Below are 25,732 nucleotides of genomic sequence, written 5' to 3' on the forward strand. Positions count from 1 at the left end.
TGTACGCCACCACGCCTAGCTGAATGTGTATTTTTTTTTTTTAAAGAGTGAGGAGAGAGAAGGGGACAGAGAGAGAGAGAGAGAGAGAGAGAGAGAGAGAGAGAGAGAGAGAATTTTAACATTTATTTATTTTTTCTTAGTTCTCCGCGGACACAACATCTTTGTTGGTATGTGGTGCTGAGGATCGAACCCGGGCCGCACGCATGCTAGGCGAGCGCGCTACCGCTTGAGCCACATCCCCAGCCCCCTGAATGTGTATTTTTAATAATTGAAAATATTTTATATCCAAGGACTTTCCTTGAAATATTATTAAAAAACAGAACATGTAGATTTAATAGAGTGTTTTTGAAATGGGATGACTTAAAAAATTGTATTTTATTTGTATTTCATGAAGGAGACTGCTCAATAAACCACTACATTTAAAAAATTATATTCATTACAAGGAAGGGAAGAGAGGAAAGCAATTCATGAAACACTCATTTGACAGATAATAGCTTGCAAACCCTTTCACTTCTAGTATTGATCTAAGAACATTCAAGTAAACACTGATTATAAATTACCCTGAAAACATCTCTGATGGAAGAACTTTTTTACTGGAAACCTTTTAATATAGTAAATCCTCTGGGAATAAACATTTTAAATATTACACTCTGCTCTATTTATTGTCTCTTCATATAGGGCATGATGACCAGAGCGTTTGCTGAAATGACACCTGCTCTCAGCCCATGAGACTCTATTTGGTTAAACTAATATTCACAACATCTACTACTGTCATTATCAGAGGTAATATAAATATTTTAACATTAAAACATTCTACATTAGTTATTATTTAATTTACCTATCCAATATTTATTGAAACTTTCAATGGGCACTTCCAGGTCCCACAAGGGATAAAACATGAATTAGACACTGATTTCATTCTTAGAATACTTTTAGTTTGGTAAGATTCAATATGTACAAAAATAAGCAGAAAGCAAAGTGAGAAGTGTTGAAAGGTGCATTAAAATGAATGTATTCTTAGGCCAGGCAACAGGACACCAGTGCTGGGCTTTAATTTTTAGAGGACCCTGTTTTGGGCCCAGGAGACATGCTTACCAAGAGCTAGAACTTGGGTACATGACTTGATACTTTTATCTGTTCATGAACATAAACATTATTCATGAACATAAACATTATTATGTGTTGTCCACAGTAACTCTGTGCCTTGAGGTAACAAAGAACATTCATGACTTTGACCAGTAATTGTTGAGCATCCATTAGATGTATAGCACAGGACTGTGCAATATGGAAAACCATGGAATGTAATGCATAGATCACTTGGATAAAAAGAAATTTCCTCTGGGCACCTTGGCTCACACCTGTAATCCCAGTGGCTCAGGAGGCTGAGGCAGAAGGGTCACAAGTTCAAAGCCAGCCTCAGCAAAATTGAGGCCCCAAGCAACTCATTGAGACCCTGTCTCCAAACAAAATGCAAAATAGGGCTGGGGAGGGGGCTCAGTGGTGGAGTGCTCTGAGTTCAATCCCTAGTACCCCCCTCCCCCCAAAAAAAGAAACTTCCATTTCTATAGTCATCATCTTGTTCCATCTCAAGCTTTTTAATAATTATGGCCAGTTTCTTGCAGTAATGTCAACAGTAATGTCACATGTGTAGGCAGAAGAGGGCTTCTATCATTAATAGGCATTTCTAAGTAGCTAAGTTATCTTTTCCAGAACACAGAAGTAAAGAGATCTCTCAGCTGCATGGTAAGTCAATGACTAGGTCCAGTTTATCTCAACACACACAGACTTTGTACTGGCATTTCCTGGATCCAGAGTCTATTCTTTTCTTTCCTGAAGGCTTTCTAAATACAAACATTTGAATATTAAGCTGATTTTTCTCTTACAGTCTATTGTATGACTATAAATTTCAACCCAAACCATCTTTGAGCTGTAAGACATGAGTGACACCATTGAACTGTAAGGTACATTTTGGCTAGTTGCATAATTTGGCACATATCCCTCTGCATTCCCAGAGTTCCTCTGCCTTTCTGCAAACGTTGCTCTGTGGGATTACTTAAGTAGCAGTTTTTTTTTTTTTTTTAAATTGAGTGTCGACTGTCATTACTGCTAGAGTTTGCCTCCTTCAGGTCTTCTAGAAGGGTAGGGTGAAAGACTTTTAAACGATGTTCTAAGGTGAAGACTTCAAAAGCAACAGAGAAGGAGTTCAAACGTGTGCTGCCTCCAGTTTGTTCGCAACAGCTGGAGCTTCAAAAGTCATCAACTTTAAATATAAACAAGTAAGGGCTGTCAATGAGACAGTGACAATGGGCTCCAGGAGGTACATGGTTAGCCTTGGCTTGAAGTTAAGGAAGCACAGGAGGCCCAGCCTTGGAGGTTTAACAGAAGTTAAGAGTAGGCACAGGTCCACAGTGCCCTCATCGTCAGGGGCTGGCTACAAAAACTGCAGGCTCGGCCAAGTGACGAAAGCTCCACGGAAGCTCCCACTCACCTAGACATCTGCTCCTGGGTCAAGTTTCACAGAGGCTATATACTTGAGAAAAACAAAACAACAAAATTACATATGCCAAGCGAGATTTTTACTCCCTCCTCCCTCCTTTTCTTTATTATGTATTTATTTTTTTATTTTTATGTTTTCCTTCACTTCAACTTCTTCCTCTCCCTTGATCAGCGAGTTACTCAATCCCATCCACCCCATCCACACCCCTACTCCACGTTTTCATGTTCAGGAGTCTCGCTGGTTCACTCTACTGAGCATGGGTCATGCATGCACTCTCCCCTTCACCAATTCGCACCCTTTTAGTCCCTTTCAGGCTCATTCGCTTTCCCAGGCAGGGACTGTAGCGCCCCAGGTCCTTCCTCTCCAGTTGGAATAGGCAGCGTCCCCCCCGGAGGCTCCGGCCCCCTGCAGCTCTTCCAGCACCGCCCATTGCTCCTCCCCGCGTCCGCCGCTGCGTCCACCTCTTTGGCTTCCCCGGTGGCCCGGCCTCCTCAGAGTCGCCCCGCCCCTGTCCAGCTCCGCCCCCGGTCGCCGTTGCCTGATTGGATGCCCCCGCCTCCCCTGGGATCCTCTCCTCCGCCTGATCGGATGGGCACCAGCACCTGGTCCAAAAATTCCCCTGAGGGGACCGAGGGGCTCTGCAACCTCCAGCTCCCGCGGGGCTGCGGTGACGGTGACGGCTGCGGCGGGACGCCGAGCGGGGAGGGGACTAGAAGAAGGGAGCGGAGGAGGGAGGAGGAGGAGCAAAGGTGTTGGAGAGAAAACTTCTGAAGGAACAGGAAACCTGCCGAGGAGGCGTCTGCTGCAGCTTCTCGGGGCGTCGGGGCTGCGCACGTCGTGGGGTGTCCACAGGGCGCCTTCGCTCCTGCCCGGATCCTGCGGTGCGGAAGCAGGCTGAACCCCTACTCTCGGTCGCCGGGACTGTGCCCTGCGCCGCTGCAGCGGTCCTGCGCTCCATTCTGCCTCTGCCGCTGCAGCTCCTTTGGAGAGAGCCGCGAGGGCGCAGGGAAGAGGAGGGAGGTTCACTTTGGAACATGAAGCAGCATGTCTGATAAAATGTCCAGCTTCCTCTACATAGGGGACATCGTGTCCCTGTACGCGGAGGGCTCTGTCAACGGCTTCATCAGCACCCTGGGGTAAGCAGGAGAGGCGGCTGGGCAGCGCTCGCGCTCTGTCCCCGCGGAACCCATCCCAGTCCCTCCTCGCGCCGCGGCGCCCTCCGGTTCCCGCCCGAGGTGGCGGCGCCGGGCAGGGTCAGCGCCCGCTCTCACTCGCAGGAAGCTGCCGGAGAGGCAAGACTTTCTCAGCAACTTTGTAATCTCAAACTCAGACACATCAGAAAAGGAGGAAGTGATTCAAAAGTCCTGAGACAGGCCGGGCGAAGAAGTCTTCGCTGGCTTCTCCAAAGGTTGTTTTGATTAAAATGTGGGGTTGTTTTCTCCTTTGGGAAAACAAAACACCTTCTCTTCCCATCGTTTCTCAGTACCGCTCTCATCCCCTTGTCTGTCAGTGCTGGGTTTGAAGAGCAGGCGATAGAAGTCCGTGGCCTTGGACGTGAAACTCGGGCGAGATGTGGTGAGCCAAAGTGTGGCTTTGTCCTACCGGAGGAGCTCACCGTCTCCTCTTCGCTGAAGTAATTTCCTTTTGTCCTTGCCAAACGAGGACTTGCCCCGCCTCGTGGGCAGCCTAGGGGCGGCTGCCTGGGTTCCAGAACTCAGACCTGTCTTCTCTGGTTCCCATAGGGAAGATCTCTTGAATCTCAGCCAAGTGCAAGATTGGAGTTGGTTAATAATTGGGGAAATATATGAGTATACATATACAAAAACAATGTGCTGAATAGCTAAATAGGGCTTTTTTTTTGATTACCAGTATTTTCTCTCTGCCCTAATTTTGTATACCACTGACCAGTTTAATTGCACACTGTAACATATTTTGCTGCAGAGGTAGTTTTTTTGTTACCTCATGGTCCCAGGCTCTTAGACAACCTCAGTCTTAGAGATTTGAGGCTGCAGAACTGGTGTTTCTATGTCTGCCTGGTCACTGTTTTCAGCTGTTCGTTTTTGGGGGACATGACTTAACATGCAACGTCCCTGGACCATGACTGGGAGCTTGTTATAACGGAGCTCTGCCTACTCAGCAGTGGGATGTGGAAGTTACCAGTAGTCCCACAGTTCCTGTTATTTGTACATTTCCCCAAATAATTGAGATAAGGAAGGTAGATTTAGTTTAATCTCTTTTCCATCCTTGTTATTTACTTGCAAAACTGAAGCAGGAAAGAAAGAAATAAGAATTGCAAGTATGTATGCTGGGTTTGTAAATCACAAACCATTGGTTATTCCTGGGAGTATTCATAGTATGAGTGCAGTTTTGGGGACTCTGCCAATATTTTGTGGATGAACTCTGCTGCACTTCACCTCCTATGGACCCTCTAGCCAAGTGCAAGGCTGGAGTTAAACTGATGGGCTTCTAGGAGCGGGTTTGGGGTTTGAATCCCAACTCTTCCACTTGTAAACTTTTTGACCCTGGGCAAGTTACATAACCCACCTGTACCTCAGTCCCCTCAGTTGCAAAAATGGGAATAATAATAGTTTCTTTCCCATGGGTTTGTGGTGAGAAGAGTTCATATGTGTAAAGTGCTTAGTACAGTATAGTCATGTAATAAGCACTTATGTAAGTACTAGCTGTTGCAGTAATTATCAATACCTTGGTGACTATGAGCAATAATTATATTTGTGGATAATACAATAAAAAAGTCTAGGAGTAGTGTATAAAACCTAGTCAAAACCAAAAGGCCGTATTTCTATAGTGCCTTATACAGCAAAGGCATGCGTGTGGGTAACTTATAAAACAAATACTAGAAGGGCTGTGGGTGGCAAATCATGGAGCTTCAACTTCAACAGTTGTGGAGTCTGCCCTACTCATTTTAGAGATAAGGAAACTCTAAGAAAAATGAAGTGACTGACCCTAGAAATAGGAGATATCAGTGCAAAAAGTTGAAACTCAAACCCTGTCTCCAGATTCCTAGCCAAGTATGCTTTCCTTTGGCTATAAACACATAATACTTTTTAAGCCTTGAGAAAAATAAGATTGAATGACTATGAATGTCACATATACATTTGTATAAATATTTATTATTTGTAGTCAGTGTTTCTTGATGGTGTTTCAAAAGTTGAGTTTCCTTAGATTGTATTTGTGTATTGCATTAACAGAATAATATTTTTCTGTTAATGTACAGAGTCATGTTGAGAGTAATCTGACAAGGTTCATATGCTGCTAAGTTAAAGAAGAGTCTTTAGAAAAGCTGTGCCTGATAGAATTTGATGCTTTGATTGGATATTCTTTTTTTGAGCGAGACTGCTCAGGGGTTCACATAATTATGTAGTACTCTGTAAGTCAGGAATTGGGTATGCCATTTCTCTGTCCTGATACTTGCTTCTGAACATCTTTTCAAAGGGCATTGTAGTGAATGAAAGTCATTGCTGATATGCTCTGATGCAGTTTCCTGGCCCTCATTGAATAGTGTCCAAAAGCATCCAAGGGCAGCAGATAACTAGCTTAGGACTTAAATGAATTCTGACTTAAGAGTATCCTTATGGAATAATCAGGACAAACTCTTCAAGTGCTGTGATATTTCACTTGACAAATAATGGCTTTAGTGTATCCTTGATGATTAAAAATAGCACTTTTCTGCTTTGAAAATGGGGCTCATTGAAAAACATGTTATTTCTTTTAAAATTGGAACTGACATAGAGTTAAACCTGCAATTATTGATTATCTTATTAACACACATTTCCAAACTTTGCTGTATATGAGATATTTAATTAATGTTGCAGAAACTTCTGAGATGCTTTCAGAAAGCATCTGGCACCTTTTAATAAGGCTTGTTTAATTTCTAAAGGGACTACGTGGTTCATGTTCTATTCTTCATTGCTTAGATTTTTATTAACATGTTGATCATTTTCAAATTTAGGGATTCTGTGTTATAAAATAATTTTCTAAATTCAGAGATGAAAAGTTTCAACTGTTGAGAAATAATACCACTTAATTTTGTAATGGTTAATTAAGGTTATTAATTCAACCAGAAGTATCCACTATCTTTGATACAGGACATGTACAAATAATGACCTGCAACAATATATTGAGAAACTACGATATATTGAAACTTTGGTTTCATAGCCCTAGACCCAACTTGCAAAATAAAATATTTACAAATTGTAAGTAAGCTAACAAGTAGGGGATGCTACCCCAATCTCTGCCTACATAATATTACATGTGGCATGGGTATATAATTTCTAAAAATTGGATGACATTGTGGTTCCATGAGTCAAAGAAAGTCCTAAACATTAAAACCATGCAAGGTCATTAAAAAATTAACTGTAATGCCATTTATAAGAATCAGAAGAAAATAAATGTGTTTCAATTGATGAGTCTGATTTTTCAGGATAAAAGTGCTAGAGTTTAGATCTTAAATTTCCTTGAAGGACCATGTGTTAAAAGTGTGGTCCCCAGTTCATTACACTATTGGGAGAGGTGGCAGAACCTTTAAGCGGCTGGGAATAGTGGGAGGAAGTTTGGTCTTTGGAGGCTTATCCTTAAAAGTGATATCGGATATAGCTTTTTTCTCCTGTTCTCTTTGCTTCAGTTGCAATAAGGTGCCATATTCTCCCAGTTGCCATAAGGTGCCATATTCTCCCAGTTGCCATAAGGTGCCATATTCTCCCATCATGATGTACTATGCCATTACAGGCTGAAAGCAGTGAGGCCAATCAGTCCTGAAAGCCTCCAAAACTTTAAGCTAAAATAAACCTTTCTTTTTATACATTGGTTATATCAGGTATTTTATTGCAGTAACAGGAAGCTAACTAACACAAAAAGTGTTAGCAGAATTCTTAGGATGGTAGGGAAAGTGGAACCAGTGAGGTATGCCATTTCTTCATTGGCCATTCATAAGATGAGAGGTTGGGAAATAAAAAGTGTGTATATTTGTGTGCATGTGTGTGTATGTATGTTTAAGTGATTGCTACTTTTGGATTGAGGTTTCATCAAGTTATGGTATTGAAGAACTGTCAGATGACTACCAATTGTAACACTGATATCAAAGTGTCACAATAGTCAGAGTGACAAAGGATTGAGGCCCTTATTTTTACTTCTTGCTTGATTTTGACCAATTCTATTAATTTTTCCCTTTCTTTTTTTCATGTTCAATAACAGATAATATGTGGGGAAAGGGGTGAGCCACATAGTTAGTGATTCTGATTTAATTCCTTGGATAACAAGACTATGAAAATGCTTACATTTTATTGTTCCTAATTATAGTCCCTTGAATTTCTCTTCTGTTAACCTTTTAATGTTTACAGATATGATTTATTTTCTTTTAATTATGCCATCCTTATTATAGTTGTAAAAATATTTTCTGTAATAGAATTGTTTGATTAGTAGGGAGTTGTAGATGAAGCATGGAATGGAACTTTTATTTTTGCATAATTTGCAAGTTATGTTTATTATCTTCCAAATAGGACCTTCCAAATAATAGCCAAATATTGTTTTCTGCTATAGGCACAGAAACTGAGCTTTGTTTTGGCCATGGCATCTGATAATGTGATAAAAATTATCTAAAAATTCATTGAATATTTGCATACATGTTCAGTGGGGAGGATACATGATGGAATCTTGAATACTGAGTTTTTTGGGGAAGTCTAAGGGTTAGAAGTGTGATGTTGTGGAACTTGAAACCAGCTAAAGTTCAAAGACAGCTTCTGAAGTGGTCCACATGAAGTCTATTTTAAACTGAAAGCTGGACAGTTTCTGAAACCTAGAAGTCATTCCATGAATAACACTGCAGGCCTTGGACCCTCACTAAAGTGAGAGCTCAGTCAGGTAAACAACTGTCCCTGTTCAAGTGCCCCTAAACACTCGTCTTGACAGACTGGAATTCAGAGGCAACTGCTTGGCTTCATTCTAGGTTTAAAAGAAGTCTTTTATTTGTGCACAGGTAGCTCTTTTCACAATCACATTTTCCCTTTGGAACCGTTATTGTACAGATGGTATGAAGATAACCAAGAGACTATAGACAGATTACTATAGAACTAAACTTTCAAACTTTAATCCCAGTCAGAGTACATATCTTCATATATAAATGTAAAAGAAGTAACCATGGACTTTTATGATAAATTTATAAAGTACTAAGTAAGTTTTACTTTTTTTTTTTTTTTTGGTACCAGGGATTGAACCAAGAGGCACTCAACCATTGAGATACATCTCCAGCCCTTTTTATTTTATTTTATTTTATTTTATTTTTGTAGTTTTAGGTGGACAGAATGCCTTTATTTGTTTATTTTTATATGGTGCTGAGGATCGAACCCAGTGCCTCACACATGCTAGGCAAGTGCTCTGCCACTGAGCTACAGCCCCGGCCCATGAATGGCTGATTTTTAATTCTCCTTTTTATATCTCCTTTATTTCCCAGATTTTGAATATATTTCTTTAATTAAACACCTATTGCTTTTATAGTCAGGAAAGTTAATTAAAATGAAAATGATGTTTTTAAGGATTCTTCAACTTCTTATTACTGTTAATCAATAATACATATATATATTTATATCTATCTATATTTATAATTTTGTGGTGCTGGGGATTGAACCCATGGCCTCATACATGTTGGGCAAATACTCTACCTCTGAGCTACATCAATAATATTTATTTTAAAAAGTATAAATAAAGCATGTTGCTGAAATAGTCATATGTTTACCATGAAAAATTTGTTTCTAGTTCACATTGATATTAAAATGTATTATGAAAAATGTCTGCCCAGCCATTAATACTGAGCAATTATGATGAGTAATTTATTTCATACAGTAAATATATAGTCTGTTTTACTTTAGAAGTCTGCTTACACACGTAAAATATACATTTTTGCATGGTTGACTTGTTCTTTTAGTAACCTTGAACTCAGATTGAGGTTTTTATTGCCTTAGTCAACATCTATAGCATTAGTTTGTGAGGGGTTATTGGGTGTGTGTTCAAACTAAATTAACAAATTCTTTTACTGTCTGAAAAGGATGGATTAGCTTTCTCAAAATTCAAATCAATTGTTGGTTAACAATAGCTATTATATAGGTTATAACAACACACACCATAGATCTCCAACCTTGAATTAAGAATGAGTTAAATATAGCTGGGTGCAGTGGCACATGCCTGTAATATGCAGTGGCACATGCAGTGGCACATGCCAGTGGCTCCAGAGGCTGAGGCCTGAGGATCTCATTCAAAGCCAGCCTCAGCAACTGTGAGGCTCTAAGCAACTCAGACCCTGTCTCTAAATTAAAAAAAAAAAAAGGCTGGGGATGTGGCTCAGTGGTTGAATGCCCCTGAGTTGAGAGAGAGAGAGAGAGAGAGAGAGAGAGAGAGAGAGAGAGAGAGAGATTGACAGAGTGTCCACATGATGAAAGAAGTCCACGTGACTGTCCTGATGGTGTACTTTTTGCTGAAGCATGCTAAGATGATTTATTCTTTTGGTAAATGCTTAATGAGCTACACTATGGGCCAGGGATACACATGTAAAGAAATGACAGATATGAAGCTATAAAATATTATCTCAAAAATAAAATCTTCCTTTGACAATTTGTGGTACAACAGTGGGCCAGGATTTGTTGGAGAAATGAAGGCAGTTTTTATTTTTACTTTCAGTGTTGTGAGTGCTGCAAGCCCAGGAACTAACAAGTACCAAGAAAATGTGGTCATTTCAATTCTTGTATGCTTAGCATCTGACAAATTCCTAGTACATAGTAGGTGTTGAATAAATATTTGGGAAATCAGTGTAGCACTTTTGAATATTTAGTAACAGAAAAGACTGGTGTTGAATATCTGTACTGTGAGATACTTCTTTATAAATGCCAAAAATGTGGTCAGAAACAGTGGAATAGGAAGTCAGAAGAGCCCTTCTTCCTCTTCTGCTTTGGATGACCTGGGGGGGCTTCAAAGATGAGCTGGCACATGAGCTGAACTTTGCAGGATTATTAGGATGGATATTTGTTTTATCTATTCCCATAATTGATTATGTGTTCTTGGTAATTTTTCATCTAAAAAAATCAGTGAATTTTTCTGTCCATTTTAATAGATCTGAAAAACTATAAGCAAACAGTTTGTTATTTTTGAGAGACACAAAAACAGAAGCAATAATCTGAGAATCTATTTTATGCAAATTTTAGCAAATGTGAGAGACTTAAACTTGATTCAGACCCTCTGAGATTATTAAGAAAGTCTCCTTTCAGTATATGCTGGATTTACTGAGTCCTGAGAGAATGAGGCCAGGGATATAAAGCTTGGTCAAGAAGAAACTTAACAATTGTTTTTTTTTTTTTTTTTTTTTTTTGTGTGTGTGTGTGTGTGTGTAGAATTGAGAAAAGATATTCAGCTTCTTTGTATATGATATTTTTATTCACCTTTCCTTGCTGCTTCTTATCTCCAGTGTTTCATAGTTTTTCTTCATGAGTCATGAACTTAATTCAAGTCTTATAGATTCCCTGGAAGCTTTGGAAATAAGGAAAGCTTTTCATCTAAAGTAGTTCTTAATTATTTTTTCCCTATAATGCATTTGACTGCGTGGATATGCATACACACACACATACACACACACACTCACACACACTGCACATACACAGTCACACACACTTTCCCACTTGGTTTGAAACTCCCTTCTTCTGTGTATGGAGTCTACATACCCTCTTTCTCTTTCGATGTCTTAAAAAGTGACAAAGGCCATAGATAGGTTCCTATGAATACAGGGAAAGGTTAAGGAAGTGAACAAAGCATAATCTCAATTGGTATCTAAATTCTTAGAATTCAGACATACGTCACTAAGGTTCTATCTATTACTGAGATGTTTGAGTCACTGTTAAAATATCATTATAAAGATCTCTTTGTACCAGTTATAAAATGCTAGACTTTATTATATATTGGTTATATCCTCAATGGATTTCTAGAGAAAACTTAGGTTTTTTTTTTTTTTAATAAGTAACAGAAATTTATTGGGTCATATCATCTGGTGAGATTCTTCTTGCTGCATCATTGCCTGATGGAAGGTAAGAGGGCAAGAAAGGGCAAAAGGAGACCGAATTTAGCTTTTTATAACAGCCTATGAGGGTGAAGGCCTCATGGCCTAATCATGTCTCCAAGGTGCCATCTCTTTTTTTTTTTTAATTTGAGGTTTATAGTTATATGTAGTAAGTAGTTGGGCTCATCCTGACAAAATCATATACACATGGAATTCGATTTCAGTTCATGATCTCCCCATCCCTCCTCTCTGTCCTTCCTGCCCTCCCTCCCGCCTCCTACACTCCTTCCTCTACTCTACAAAACCTAGGTTTTTTTTCTTCCCTTTTAAAAAACAATATGGAATGCTTCACAAATATGCATATCATTCTTGTGCAGGGGCCATGCTAATCTCTGGGTCCTTCCAATTTTAGTGTATGAGCCACCAAAGCAAGCATTAAAACTTAGGTTTTGAATGAAATAAATCCTAGTTGTCCAGCTTCCTGAGACCTGTAGTGGTAATGGCTAATTATGAAACAATCACTAAGGACAGATCCTACTTTTCTCCACATATTGTCTCCTGTAGAAAAGAGGATTGCTCATATTTTGTAGGGAATTTAAATCGATCACCAATGCTAAATGTAAAGAGCCCAAATAAGCTAACAAAAACCCAACTAGTTTTTTGAAAAATACAACTAGTTTAAAAGTTGTTTATTAACATTTCTAGTGATAAATCAAAGTATATTATTATAAAAGTCTCAAGAGACTAAGGTACCTCCGACTCATGTTCAACTCATATTTAATTATTTGCATACTATATACTGAATTGCCTTGGAAATCTTCAAAAACAATTCACAGTGTCCCTTGATATCCTAATTCTTACTATCTGATCTCGAAACCTAGAAAGATTTGGGAAGCAAGGGATATTTGTACATCACTTTGCCCACCTGAATAAAGCTGAGGATTTAGATGACTTTATTATGTTGAAAGGAAGGTTCTTTGTTGGTAAGGAACACAGACCATCTCTGGCTACCTTTAAGGAAAGAAGGAGATTTATTGTGAGGATACTGGAGGAGCACCAAGAAACTGACAAGTGGTCATTAGGGAGGCCAAGATCCAGGGCTCCTGTGAGAGTCCCAACAAACAGCAGGACCTTCTCTCTGGGTCCCACCACCCGCTTGACCTTGACCCTGTAATTCCTATATTGGTGTCTCTCAAATTTCAGATTGTAGAGTGATAGCATTTGGCCCCACTTGGATTAGGATTAATCATTTATGCCATGAAGGTGAATCCCAGTGCTCTGATCTGGCTACCAGGAAAATCACTGAGCAGAGCTCTGATTTCTATCTGCTTCTGGGGCAGTATGGCACTGAGGAAAGGGGACCGAGGGCCTGGGCATGTGCCGGTTGTCACTGCTTATAGACAGTTTAATACTGTAGTAAGTTGTAGCGCCTTTTTAAAATAAACTGTGAAAAAATATACATGACATCAATTTTCCATTTTAATTTTTGTTAAGTCTATAAATCCACAGCAATAATTATATTCATAGTGTTGAGTAACCATCACCACTGTTTCCAGAACTTTTTCATCATCTCAAATACAAACTCCATATCCTTTAGACAATAAATCTTCATATTCCCCTACCTTTATCCCTTGGTAACTTTGGGTCTATTTTCTGTCTTTATAAATTTGCCTACTCTAGGTACCTCATACGTAAGTGGAAGCTTATAATAGCTCTCTTTTTGTGTAACACAGTGTTACTTATTGAATGAATACTTGTTGCTTTAGGATTTACATAGGAGAGAAAAATGAGAGAGTGAAAATGTAGATATGTACAAATTATAAAATAATTTGAAAAAATAAAACATTGTCGTTCAATTTCTTTTAGTTCTAAACATACTGTATTCCCCTATAACGGTGTTTGAAAATATAAGTACTTTGAAAAGTAATTTTGAGATAAATGATACCAAACATAATCAGAGTTTTTTTTTCCATTTCTATAACATTCAAACTAAATCTAGTTTAAGAACATCAAGCAACATAAAGACAGTGACTCAAAAAAATTGAATACACAAATCACCAAACACAGTTACACTAGGGATCCAAAGTAAGTTAATGATTTAAAGACTGGTCACTTTTGTTTTGAGAGTGTTCAAGGTCATTGCTAATATCAGGGACATAACTACTTAAACATTTGCATTGCAAGTAGATTTTTGGCTTCAACCATGTTTTCAGAGAAGGTAATTTCAGTTCTGGTTCTTTAGAGTTGGTGGGGAAAGCAAAGAAAAAAAATTTGTCATATTCAGGATTCTAAACTTGTGGGTGGCTAGGAATGAGAAATATTAAATGATACTTAAATCAAGATTCACTGTCAGTGAAAGTGTAAGTTGTTAAAACTTTACTAAATCAGTGCATTTCTAGTATTAATAAATGAGAAAGGGACTTTTATTTACTTTTCTTTATTTCTTTACCTGACAGGTCATGATTTCAGAGCCTTCCTTCCTGGTTAGTACAAATGAAGTCATTGTTATCTGTTAGGGGATAAACCAAGTGCTTATTTCCAAAGTCTCAGCTGCTAAGGAATCTCTCAGAAGTATAAGAATACTTTGTTAATAATTAGAGAACCTGAATCAATAATTATTTTGGTAAATTGTCATGTAGAAATTTTGACAGGCGGTAATTTCTTTGGCAATGGATATCTATAAAGTCAGTCTATAAGCATTTTCTAAAGAATACACCAGTGTTCATAATGCATGTTTTTTTTTTCAAAAATGAAAGTTACAATTTGTCTAATAAATTATAAAGATTAATGCAACTATTATCATTTAGTTTGAAACATTTAATTTTAAAAAGACATGTTAATGTCAATTTCTGTTTCAGAGACTGCTAGTTAGTTATTCCATGAAATCCATTTTCCCCTTCTTTCATACAAAGAGAAGTAGGTGGGTTTATGGGTCCTAAAATAAAGACCATATTTCCTAGTCCCCTTCATAATCAGATGAGGCCATATACTACACGTGGAAGAAAAACCATTAATGGAGGTGTTTAGTCCCCCACCCATGGGCATGGGAATAAGGCATCTTGGACCATGAAGGTGAGGCTGTTGCACTAGAAATAACAAAGCCCCAAGAAATGTACCAGTTTTCCAGAAGTCCCCAACAGTGGCTCTACTATACTCTAACAAAATATGAAACTAGATGGCTAGACAAGATGATGTATTCCCTATTAGGCAATGTGAAGCCATTGAAGGGTTTTTAAACAGCACCATCACATGATCTGGTTTTGCTTTAGAAAGATCAGAGAATGGGAGGACAAACAGAAGCCTGCAAGTGACAGGCAGCCGACGAATTGGGATGATACATAATGACAGTATGAACCAAGCAGTTGTGTAGGGATGCGAGTAGCTTGTCTTCACAATCACTGAAGGGACAGTGTCCATTTAGTTGTTCCCTTTAGACCTAAAAAAGATTTATGAATGAAAATATTCACCATTGCTATTGAGGCATAATTACTTGAAAAAACTAAAGGTACAGATTTGAAAGAAATTTTCATTTGTTCATATCTGGATAAAATGTAATTCACTTCTGGTTTTCCAAGTCTCTGAGCTGTGTGTGAGCTACATCTTGTACTATGCGCCCTTCCTCTAGCTCTCTGCCTTCTTTTTTAGCTGCATGAATTTTATGAGCTTCCTATTGCCACAAGGCCTTTACACGTGCTCCCCCTCTGCTCAGTTTCCCTTCTTACCTGCAAGCCTTTCACCTATTTCTCATTCAGATTTCAGCTCTGTCACTCTTGTGGTGAACTGTCACTGATCTCTCAGACTGTGAGAGATCCTCTCTGCTATACAGCACCATATTCTTTTCCTTCATAAAACTGATCACAGTTGTGGTTTTAATTTTGCTTCTATTTCTATGAGTATCTGATTATATTTACTTCTTCCATTAGACTTTAAACTCCCTAAGGGCAGAGACTTCACATTATTTTGTTAATATTATGTCCCCTGGGATTTTCATAGTATCTGTCACACAGTAGGTACTCAAGAAATATATTGAATGAATAATTAGTATATGGTTTAGAGTGTGGGCTTTTGGCTCAGATGAATCTGATTTCAAATTATTGCTCCACTTTTTTTTATAGTGTGACCTTCAGAAATTATTTAATATTAAATATCTCAGCTTTCTTATCTGCAAGGTAGGATTATTGCTCAGTTTGTAGTACTGCTATGAAACTCATGGAAATTAATATATGTCAAATGCTTGGTCACCATCAGGTTGGTAGCACCAGGCATCTAAGTGCCAACTAGGTGGAAGCTATCACTGTTATTATTTATATTATTATATCTGGAAAATTAGCATGAATGTCTTTTTGGAAACTTAGTTGAGTTCCTATTGCATGGTTGTTAAAAGTGCTGCTGTTTTATGTTTATAAAATTTTGTTGTATACCAGTTTTTAAGCTGATGTTTGCCTAGTAGGCTCTCTGGAGCCATGCTGCCTTATCTATTATTATTTTGTTTTTTTCTTTCTTTAATAATATATGTTATTAAATTGTGAATACTTATGTTTTTCTTTTGTTTCTGGTTTGATGCATGTAATTCATTTGATGTACTAAAAACACTTGGAGTGTATCAGCATTAGTAATAGTCTTAGAAATGCTTGATATATATATATTATTTTCTTTGACTAGAATTTTCATGTTTTGTTAAATTTTAAAGCTTACATGCTCTTTTAGTTGCTAAAATTTCTTCTCTACTAGAACATAGTAATGAAGCAACTTTTTGTCTTATTTATTGACATAAAACATGTATTTGTTTTGGAGCCAATAGGATCTAGTTTTTATATACATTTCCAATGAACAGCTGGTGCTACTCTCTCTTGGCAAGAATTCTGATCGAACTTCTGTGACTGTTAGATGTAGATTAGCAAAAACAATTTATCTGATTTGGATAATCAGTTTACAAATAAATAAATTTGTGGGAGAAAATCTTGTCAAATTTTAAATAGCAACTAATCAAATTATAACATTTCTCTTGGGAATACTCACAGTTTTTAGACAAAATCATGGGGATTGAAAAGGCATAAAAAGTACATCTTTATTCCTGCCTCTTGATCTTCTTAATGAGTAAAAATTATTCAGGCCTTTGCCTTCTTTTAATTATGCATTAAAAGAAGATTTTTCTGTTTATTGTAAATGTAATATACTCATGTTCACAAAGTATAGAAGAACCTTTAAAACATTAAAGCTTTAAAAAAATACTTTGAAAGAGAAACTACTTTGTAAACCCCTCCCTTGAAAATTTCTCTATGAGAAGTTATTTCCTGTTAGCCATCATAAATTCCTTATGGTGATGTTTAAGCCAGTTGGCTCTTTCTAGGTTTACCAGAGTAACTGGTGATGGGAAAGAGTTCAAAAAGTGCCACACTCCTGGATGTGACCAAGAATGAGTGTTATGTGAAGACACTAGTTTTATTAGGATGTTTTTTGGTTGCAAGAATCAGAAAACTCAATTGAAGACATTTCTAGCAAAACAAGAGGATGTTGTGATAGGTAACTGGGAAATCTTGGCATCACAGTTTGCAGGACTTGCTCTCTATCTCCCCGGATTCTGCTGTACTATCAGTATTAGTCACATCCTGGGCAGGTGTTGTCCCAAAGGAGGCTAATTGGCACTAGTAGCTTCTGCCTTACCCCCCCCCCCCTTCTCTTACACTCAGAGCTGAAAAAAGGAGTGCCCCATTTCCTTAAACTCTAGAGAAAGTACAGTACCACAGTTATCTCTGTTGCAGTGGCTTAGGTAATGGTCACATCTTTCAGCCAACACCGCAGCTGGGGGAGGAATGGAGCCTGTTTCAGAGGTGATGTCATCATGCACTGTGTAGGAGGAGACCCCTCCCAGTTCTTCAGTCTGGGCTCTGCTGTCAATAGGCGGGTGGTGGGTGCTGGACAGGCAGAGACGCCACGTGTCCACTGTGGCCAAATAGGATAACCCCTTAACTTTCACTAATCCTCATTTCCTAGGTCCATACAAATACGATTTAAAACTGGAAGCCTTTAATTATTTGGGTACTTTCATCAGACTAGTCTCATTTCCAGGCTACCGTTTTTTTGGGGCTTTCAGAACTATTTCTGCTTCTTCCTGATGAGAATTTATATGCCATCACAAAGCTTCAGTAGCCTGGAGTGGCCTAAACATTACTTTGGCATCTGTTAGTGAAGAAGAGGATTCTGAGGAAATCAAGGGTGGGAGTACTGGTAAGGGATTAAAAAAAAAAAAGACAGCAGTTTATTGTTGCTAAATTATATCTCAATAATGTTGATGCAAAATTTAAAAAAGAGGAGCATATGACAACTTTAAAAAGAAGCACATTATTCATGAGCATAGAACTTTGATTAATGGTTCTCATTCATGAAAGCATATGTATTTGAATCTGTCTTTCTTATAGTAAGTTTAATTTCTCATTATTTTTTTTTGTTATGGGGATTGAACTCAGGGATGCTCAACCGCTGAGCCACATCCCAGCCTTATTTGTTTACTTATTTTTAAAATTTTTTTTAGTTGTAGATGGACACGATACTTTTTTCAAAAATTAATTAATTAATTAATTTTTATGTGGTGTTGAGGATCTAACTCAGGGTCTCACATGTGCTAGGCGAGCGCTCTACCACTGAGCTACCACCCCAGTCCCCAGCCTTATTTTTTTTAACATTCATTTTTTTAATTGTAGGTGGACACAATACCTTTATTTTATTTTTATGTGATGCTGAGAATCAAACCCAGTGCTCACGCATGCTAGGCAGGCGCTCTGCCACTGAGCTGCAACCTCAGCCTCCCAAACTTATTTTGTCTTTTATTTAGAGACAAGGTCTCACTGAGTTCCTTAGCACCTTACTTTTTGCTGAGGCTGCCTTTGAACTTGGGATCCTCCTGCCTCAGCCTCCCGAGGCCTGGCCTTATAGGCGTGTACCAGTGCGACTGGTTAATTTCTTGCTTTTTTTTAGACAACTTTTGCTTACATATAAACAGTTTACCTATTTTATGGCATAATAGTGGCACTTATATGCACATAGAGAACATAAATTAATTATTTTAATGAAGAGGATACGATGTGGGGCTGGGGATGTGGCTCAAGCTCTAGCGCACTTCCCTGGAAAGTGCAGGGTGTTGGGTTCGATCCTCAGCACCACATAAAGATATTGTGTCCACCGAAAACTAAAAACCAAAAATAAATAAATATTAAAAAAAGAGGATACGATGTGGAGTGTAATATAATCAGGGTTTAAAATTTTCTAAACTTAAAATTTGAATTTTAAAATCAAAAGATCATTACTTTAGATCTCAAAAATTAGAAAATTTTGTTGCTAAAATGCTTTAAATATTTAAAAATTTAAATGTTCTCCGTGTTAAAAATCTAATTTATATTGTGCTCAAACTAAATAAGAATTTTAATTTCTAGTTACTAGAGAATATGTAATATTTGAAATGTGATCTTTGTGTAATCTTTTAGAATAATTAAAGTAAACTTTCTTAACTCTTAAAGTCAGTATCTGGGGCTGGAGTTATAGCTCAGTGGTAGAATACTTGACTGGCATGTGTGAGGTACTGGATTTGATTTTCAGCACCACATAAAAATAAATAAATAAAATAAAAGTATTGTGTCTATTGTGTTTACTCAGCAACTTATTCGAGACCCTAAGCAACTCAGTGAGACCCTGTCTCAAATAAAAATAAAGGGGTCTGGGGATGTGTTCAGTGGATAAGTGCCTGAGTTCAGTCCCCAGTACCAAAAATAAATAAATAAATAAAAAGTATCTTCAACTTTTTTTTCTTCTTTCTTACATACTTAAAATTTGGATGCATGTTGAAATATTGAAGATATTGATAGATTATTGACATAACTGTATAAATCATATTTAATTTCAAGGTTGAAGTTAAATCCTTGAATAAATAAATGTTTGATAATGAGTCTTTAAAAGCAGTGTGGATTGCAGAAAGAGCTACTCAGGTGCATTGGAATGAATTTGTTATGCCCTGAAGAGGTTTTGACAACTTGGAAAATCATTTAACTTTGAATCAAGTTCCTCATCTTTAAACTAGGGATACTGGTCTAGTTTCCAGGTACACGCCTGTAATCCCAGTTACTCCAAAGGCTGAGGAGGATTCTAAATTCTAGGCCAGCCTCTGCATAGTGAGACCCTGTATCAAAATATCCTGCTGAGCACCTGTAATCCCAGTGATTTTCGGAGGCTGAGGCAGGAGGATCCTTAGTTCAAAGCCAGCCTCAGCAACAGTGAGACACTAAGAAACTCAGTGAGACCCTGCCTCTAAATAAATAAATAAATAAATACATACATACATACATACAAAATCGGGCTGGGGATATGGCTCTAGTGGTCAAGTGCCCCTGAGTTTAATCCCTGATACCCACTCCCCACCGGCCAAAAAAAAAAAAAAAAAAAAAAACCAGAAAAAAAGGGTTGGGGTTATAGCTCAGTGGTAAAGCACCCTGGATTTAATCCCCAGTCCAAAAATATTTTTTTTTTTTCCTTTTAGGAGTACTGATAATATCTGTGTGTGGTCCTTTGGGGGTAAGAAGTGACATTAAACCTGTTTCATGGTAGACATTTAAAAAAATTAGTATTAGATGCTTTTAAAGTGATTAAGTCATAGGGAGATCACCTACTCCTTTTTAATAGCAAGGGTTGAATCAAATTATGTATTTTAATATCAATGGCTTGTGTTTTTTTCAGATTTTTATAATTCAAAAAGAATGAAAGTATCTCCTCTGCAGTACGATTCTATTTTATGTTTATTGATAAAAGGACATATTTGGAAAACAAATATTGTTTTAGTTATATCAAAAGTTAAACATCGGGGCTAGGAATGTGGCTCAGGCTGTAGCACGCTCGCCTGGCATGCGTGCGGCCCGGGTTCGGTCCTCAGCACCACATACAGACAAAGATGTTGTGTCTGCCGAGAACTAAGAAATAAATATTAAAAAATTAAAAAAAAAAAAAGTTAAACATTTTGTTTTTGGCTTTTTAAAACTATACTCTAATTATCATCTGACTATAACTTCACAGATAAATCGTGATATCTGGAGTGTCATTAAGGTATCCTCTCCTTATTAGTTTTTTTATTTTTATTTTTAATTAATTTATTTTCATGTGGTGCTGAGGATCGAACCCAGGGCCTCACACATGCTAAGCAAGCGCTCTACCACTGAGCTACAACCCCAATCCCCCCTCCCCTTTTTTAGTTCAAAGTATAAGAGAGGAAGATAGCTTCAAATTTTGTCGACTGTTAAAAACAAACAAACAAATAAAATTCAAAATGTGGTCCAGCTGTTTCTTTGAACTCTAGCATTCAGGAAAGATTAAAGGGTGAAAGATTAAGCAGAGCAATGTGTCTAAATCTAGATATCCATAAATTCAAGGAAATGTGACATTAAGTGAATATAAAGCATTTCCTATCACATCTTCTCTGTTCCTGTTTTTAAATTTCAAGTCCTTTTAAGAAAACTTCTGCTACTAGGGAGTCTTTAGGCAATGTTTGGAATGCTCCTGCAGGGAGCCTGGCCTGGTGACAGCCCTTTACTGCCAAGTGGTTGGGATTCAGATTTCAGACCGGCAGGGAAGAGGCTTTTGATGGGTGTGTGAAAGGAAGGGAGACTGGATGTCCCCGTGGTGCTTGCTAAGCAGAAGAGAAAGGGGTGGCTGTAGGGAAAATGGCAAGTCCCTAAGCCATGGCTTTTTTATACTTAGAGTTCACTGGTTTAGAACACCGAATAAAGCAGGTAACTGAAGAGACGTCGTTTCACTAATTAATTTTGGGAAATATGACATTATGAAAAAACAACTATAAGAACTTTGAGCAACCACTAAGAGTAGAGATTATCCTTAAAATCACTTTGAGAGAAAACTAAAAAAGGTGTGGTTCTATTGGTAAGTAGTAGATCTCAATCCAGACTAAACTTTTGAAGCATGTGCTTTTCGCAGAACTTTCTCAGACAGGACAAAAGCAAAAGCAGAATGAAATGGTGAAGGTTTCTTATTCTTTACGATTAAGGATAATTTCTATGCCTCCTGGCAGGAGATGTCTTCATCTTACATGGATGTGGCCTTTCAGTGACAAAGCCCTTTAGTGTACAACCCAAAAGCATTACACAGTTGAAGAATTGTCTGTGTCCTAATGGATTTATTTTTCCATGTAATTTATAACTATGAATGGCATTATGCCTGAATATGTAAAGCTAAACAAAATTAAAAAAAGAAAAGCTAAAATAAGGGTTGGTTTAGGGGAATAGAATGAGTATATTCCTAAATCTATATTTGTTTTTTATAGTGTGTTTAAGGAGGTAAGGTAATGGTGGACGTTTGTCACTTTTGTGACTAGAAGTTTGGTTGGTAAAACATCACACTAGTAAGGCTATCAAACTGTGAAAGCAATTGCTTAAAAAGGCAGTTTAAAAATATTTTGGGTATATTTAACTAAAAACTATTTAAAGCTTGGCATTATGAAACAGAATCAGAAGACAGATATAGACAGAGAAATGAGCCCCTGTGCTACAGAAAGACGGTGGCGGGGCCCAGTCATGGAGTAGTGGCCCTGGCTTTCTCTCTCACCTTTCTAGAAGGCAAGAAAGTCACACCATTTTGGGAGGAATTGGGAAAATCTTACCAAAATGTCAAATGAGATTATCTTTTCTAGTGACATTTCTTGTCAAAAAGTCTCAAGTATCATTCCATGAAAAGGCAGGAGGTTGAGAAACAAGTTGGTTTGTTCACAACATTACAAAGCTCTTGACATATCATATTTCATACATTAGATTGAAGTGGGTTATGAACCCCCAATTTTACCCCAAATGCAGATTGCAGAATCACGTCGGTTACACATCCACAATTTTACATAATGCCCCATTAGTAATTGTTGTATTCTGCTAAATTCAAATTGTTAAGGGAAAAGAACGGAATATGTAAAACTGGCTGTGGATGACAGCAATGTTTGTAAACTGGGCCTTTAGAACTTCGCGGTAGAGGTCCCTCTTTGGTAGAAATATCTGTAGTTCCTTTACTTCTATCAGGGCTTTCAACTTTATCGAGTGAAATGTTGGCCACAAAAGCATTTGAGGGAGTTGAGACTGTGTGATCTAGAGGAGGGTTCGGTTTTTTTCCTCTTCTTCAGGTACAATCCTTAATTAAAGAGCTAACATTTGAGACACCTTCCAGTATCTTATGGGTTAAGGCAACCCCTTATTAGCTCTTAGTTTTGTTTTCATAGGAAAAGATGATTAATGGAGTTAACCTCATTGTCTGCTATACAAGAGAATGGTGTTTCTGCACAACACCAGCTCTATGCCGAGGTGAAGATTGACTTTCTGTAAGAATTTGAAGACCTCATGATCCTAAGTTCTGCTTATTGTTAGAGTTTGGATCTGGGATGTTCCCCAAAGGTACATGTCTTGAAGGCTGGGATCCAAGCAGGAGGCACTCTTAAGGGGTGTTGGAACTTTGGGAAATGGGAACTAGCTGAAGAGGATAGATCCCTGAAGAATAAAGGTACATCTTGATCCTGGCCCCTCACCCTGCTGCTTCCTGGTTGCTGCCATGAGATAAACACCCTCTTTCTCCACAAACTCCAGCCATTATGATATTCTACCTTACCTCAGGCACAAAGCAATGGAGGCAGCCATCTTTGAATTGAAAACTCTGAAACCATGAGCCAGAATAAATCTTTACTTCTTTTAAATGTCTCCCCACCTCAGGTATTTTGTCACAGCAATGCAAAGCAGGCTATCACACTTATGCTGTAAGGGTTTTTTTTTTTTTTTAATTTTTTCTTGAGTCATATGTGTCTTTGAAACAGAAAATGTATATTGCAACTTGCCATAGATATGCTTACACACATATTTAGGGTATTAAAACATATTTAGGGTCCTTGAACCTCCTTGAAGTCTACTCCTTGGGTCCAAACTTAGGAATACTTGGGCTAACATGTAATAGTGGCTATTGCTGCCAAATTTAAGCTCTAAATTTGGTCTGTTGTGTCAGTGCTATACACAGAGCCTAGGACAATGTCTGGTTCAGAATCAACACACAAAAAATACTTGTTGAATGAATAAGTCAGTGACAAAGTGTACATATTTCATTTTTTGGTATGAGGCTAGAATGGTTTTGGTTATACTTTGTCATTTCTTTACTAGCTATGTGGCCTTCATGGCTACATTTACTCCTGCTGCAAGGGACAGAAACCCAACCAGAGCATGCAGAGTGGAGGCTTGTTGTTTTCATATTGGGAAGTCCAAGCAGAGATTTTGGCTTCAGCTGCAACTGGAACCAAGGGTTGAATTGATATGTTAGTCAGCTTTTCGTGGTTGTGTCCAAAAACACCTGACAAGAAGAACTTAGACGAGGAAAAGTTTAAGGCTGACGGTTTAAGAGGTTTCAGTCCATCGTTGGCCGACTCCGTTGCTGTGGGCCTGAAGTGAAGCAGACCCTCATGGCAGAAGACAGCTGCTCATTGACATAGCAGCCAGGAAGCAGAGACAGTGAAGCACCCTCACCAAAAATATGCCTTCAGTAACCTACTTCCTCTAGCTATACCCCACCTGCCTAAAGTTATCATCCAGGACAGTAGTCCTTTCAAATTACTATTCCTTGAAATGGATTAATCCACTGCCTAGGTTAGAACTCTCCTAACCTAATCATGAGCTTTCAAGAGACACCTCATACTGAAACCAAAACAGTTGGTGACACCAGGATTTTTATCTGGCTTTCTTTATTTTTTCCTTCTTATAAGCTGTGTTCTCTGGCAGACTTTTTTTCCATCCGCGGTGTGGAAAATGGTTTGCAGGCCTACACTTTCCCCTATAATGCATGACCTCAAAAGCGGACAGATTCTCTGTTCCCCTTCCCTCCCTTTTCTTTCATTGTTCATGTTTGTTTTGTGTCATCTACTGTTATGGTTTCAATATGAGGTGTCCCCTGAAAACTTACGATTAGGTTAGGAGAGTTCTAACCTAAGCACTGGATTAATCCATTTGTCAGAATCATAATTTGAAAGGATTACTGTTCTGGATGATAACTTTAGGCAGTGGGGTTTAGCTAGAGGAAGTAGGTTACTTTGGTTCTGCTTGGGTTAGGTGCTCTCCTCTGGACCAAGAACTTTCTGGGGTTGTAGAAGAGAAAGGAGTTAGCCTTGGTCTCATACTCTCCCCTGGGTATTGGAGGGGTTCTGCTGGTTCTTAACCATGCCATTTTAAAAGTTGTAAGCGGAAAGGGGTATTTCTTAAAGGGTAAGGAGCAGACTAAAAAGTAACGGATGTCTATGGCACCAATGGTAAATAATTAGTTTGAAATTGATAATGTGGTCTTAGAATGTTAGTGGGTCCATTGAATATCCCCAGTGGTTTTGTGGAATCACAGAAGGTGCATGCATCCTCAAAGGAAAGACTTCTATATTTTTTTGCAGAATTTTTAAGAATTAGGGGAATAATCGCCAACACTTGTAAAAGAGAAAAAGAATGAGGAGAGCATTATAGGAATTTTGTGATGTCTGGTATAAATCACAGAGAGAGCTGCTGTCTTCTGATGACAGAGACAGTGATTTAGATTTACTATATGTGACATTGTGTTTTAGCATTAGCTTCTTATCTGCCCTGTGGTGCCTCTAGCAGAACATTGGCATGGACTGAATACATTGTGTTTGCCAGGGTACATAAATGTAACCAGTGAAGATTGATATAAGGTGGAGAAAATAGTTTAAAATGTATGGGCATTCTTGAAATGATTTTTGTGTGCTTTATCACATAGAAAACAGTCAATATCAATGATCAATATTCCAAATTATTGCAATTTCAATTATTCTTTCTTTGATCATATGTAACATTAAACATTGGTTTGTTAATAGTACATACATATATTTTTTTAAATAGAAGGTGAATATTTTCTTTCTATAATTATTTCTTTCTATAATTATCATGCAAGTTTGAGAAAAATACTCTTAGGAAGACTGAAATACATTTAAATATTTAAGATGCTTTTTGAAAAATTGTTTACAAAGATTAATTAACATGATATTTAAAGCATAATAATCTTAGTTTTCTGTTTGGCTCATCATGAACCCAGGTTGAACAGGGACTGTAAGCCTCTTGATGTAGTGCTAACTTTTGAATCCTAGGTTTTTAACAGGTCAGGGGCCTCATCCTGAG

At 38.0% G+C, this 25,732-nt stretch overlaps 1 protein-coding gene and 1 pseudogene across 1 annotated transcript in view; one reads left to right on the forward strand and one right to left on the reverse strand.

Moving 5' to 3' along the window:
* The first annotated feature begins 3,041 nt into the window (after nucleotides 1-3,041).
* The window catches only part of Itpr2 (inositol 1,4,5-trisphosphate receptor type 2), a 471,319-nt gene continuing 448,628 nt past the window's right edge, over nucleotides 3,042-25,732 (forward strand). Inside the window, exon 1 of the mRNA XM_005328880.5 lies at nucleotides 3,042-3,633. Within this exon, the coding sequence (XP_005328937.2) occupies nucleotides 3,542-3,633 (92 nt within the window). The 5' untranslated portion in view covers nucleotides 3,042-3,541. The remainder of the gene's footprint in view (nucleotides 3,634-25,732) is intronic.
* Nucleotides 11,882-11,981, reverse strand: LOC120888717 (U6 spliceosomal RNA; annotated as a pseudogene).

This window comes from Ictidomys tridecemlineatus, chromosome 6 (genome assembly GCF_052094955.1).
Source record: "Ictidomys tridecemlineatus isolate mIctTri1 chromosome 6, mIctTri1.hap1, whole genome shotgun sequence".
Classification (NCBI taxonomy): domain Eukaryota; kingdom Metazoa; phylum Chordata; class Mammalia; order Rodentia; family Sciuridae; genus Ictidomys; species Ictidomys tridecemlineatus.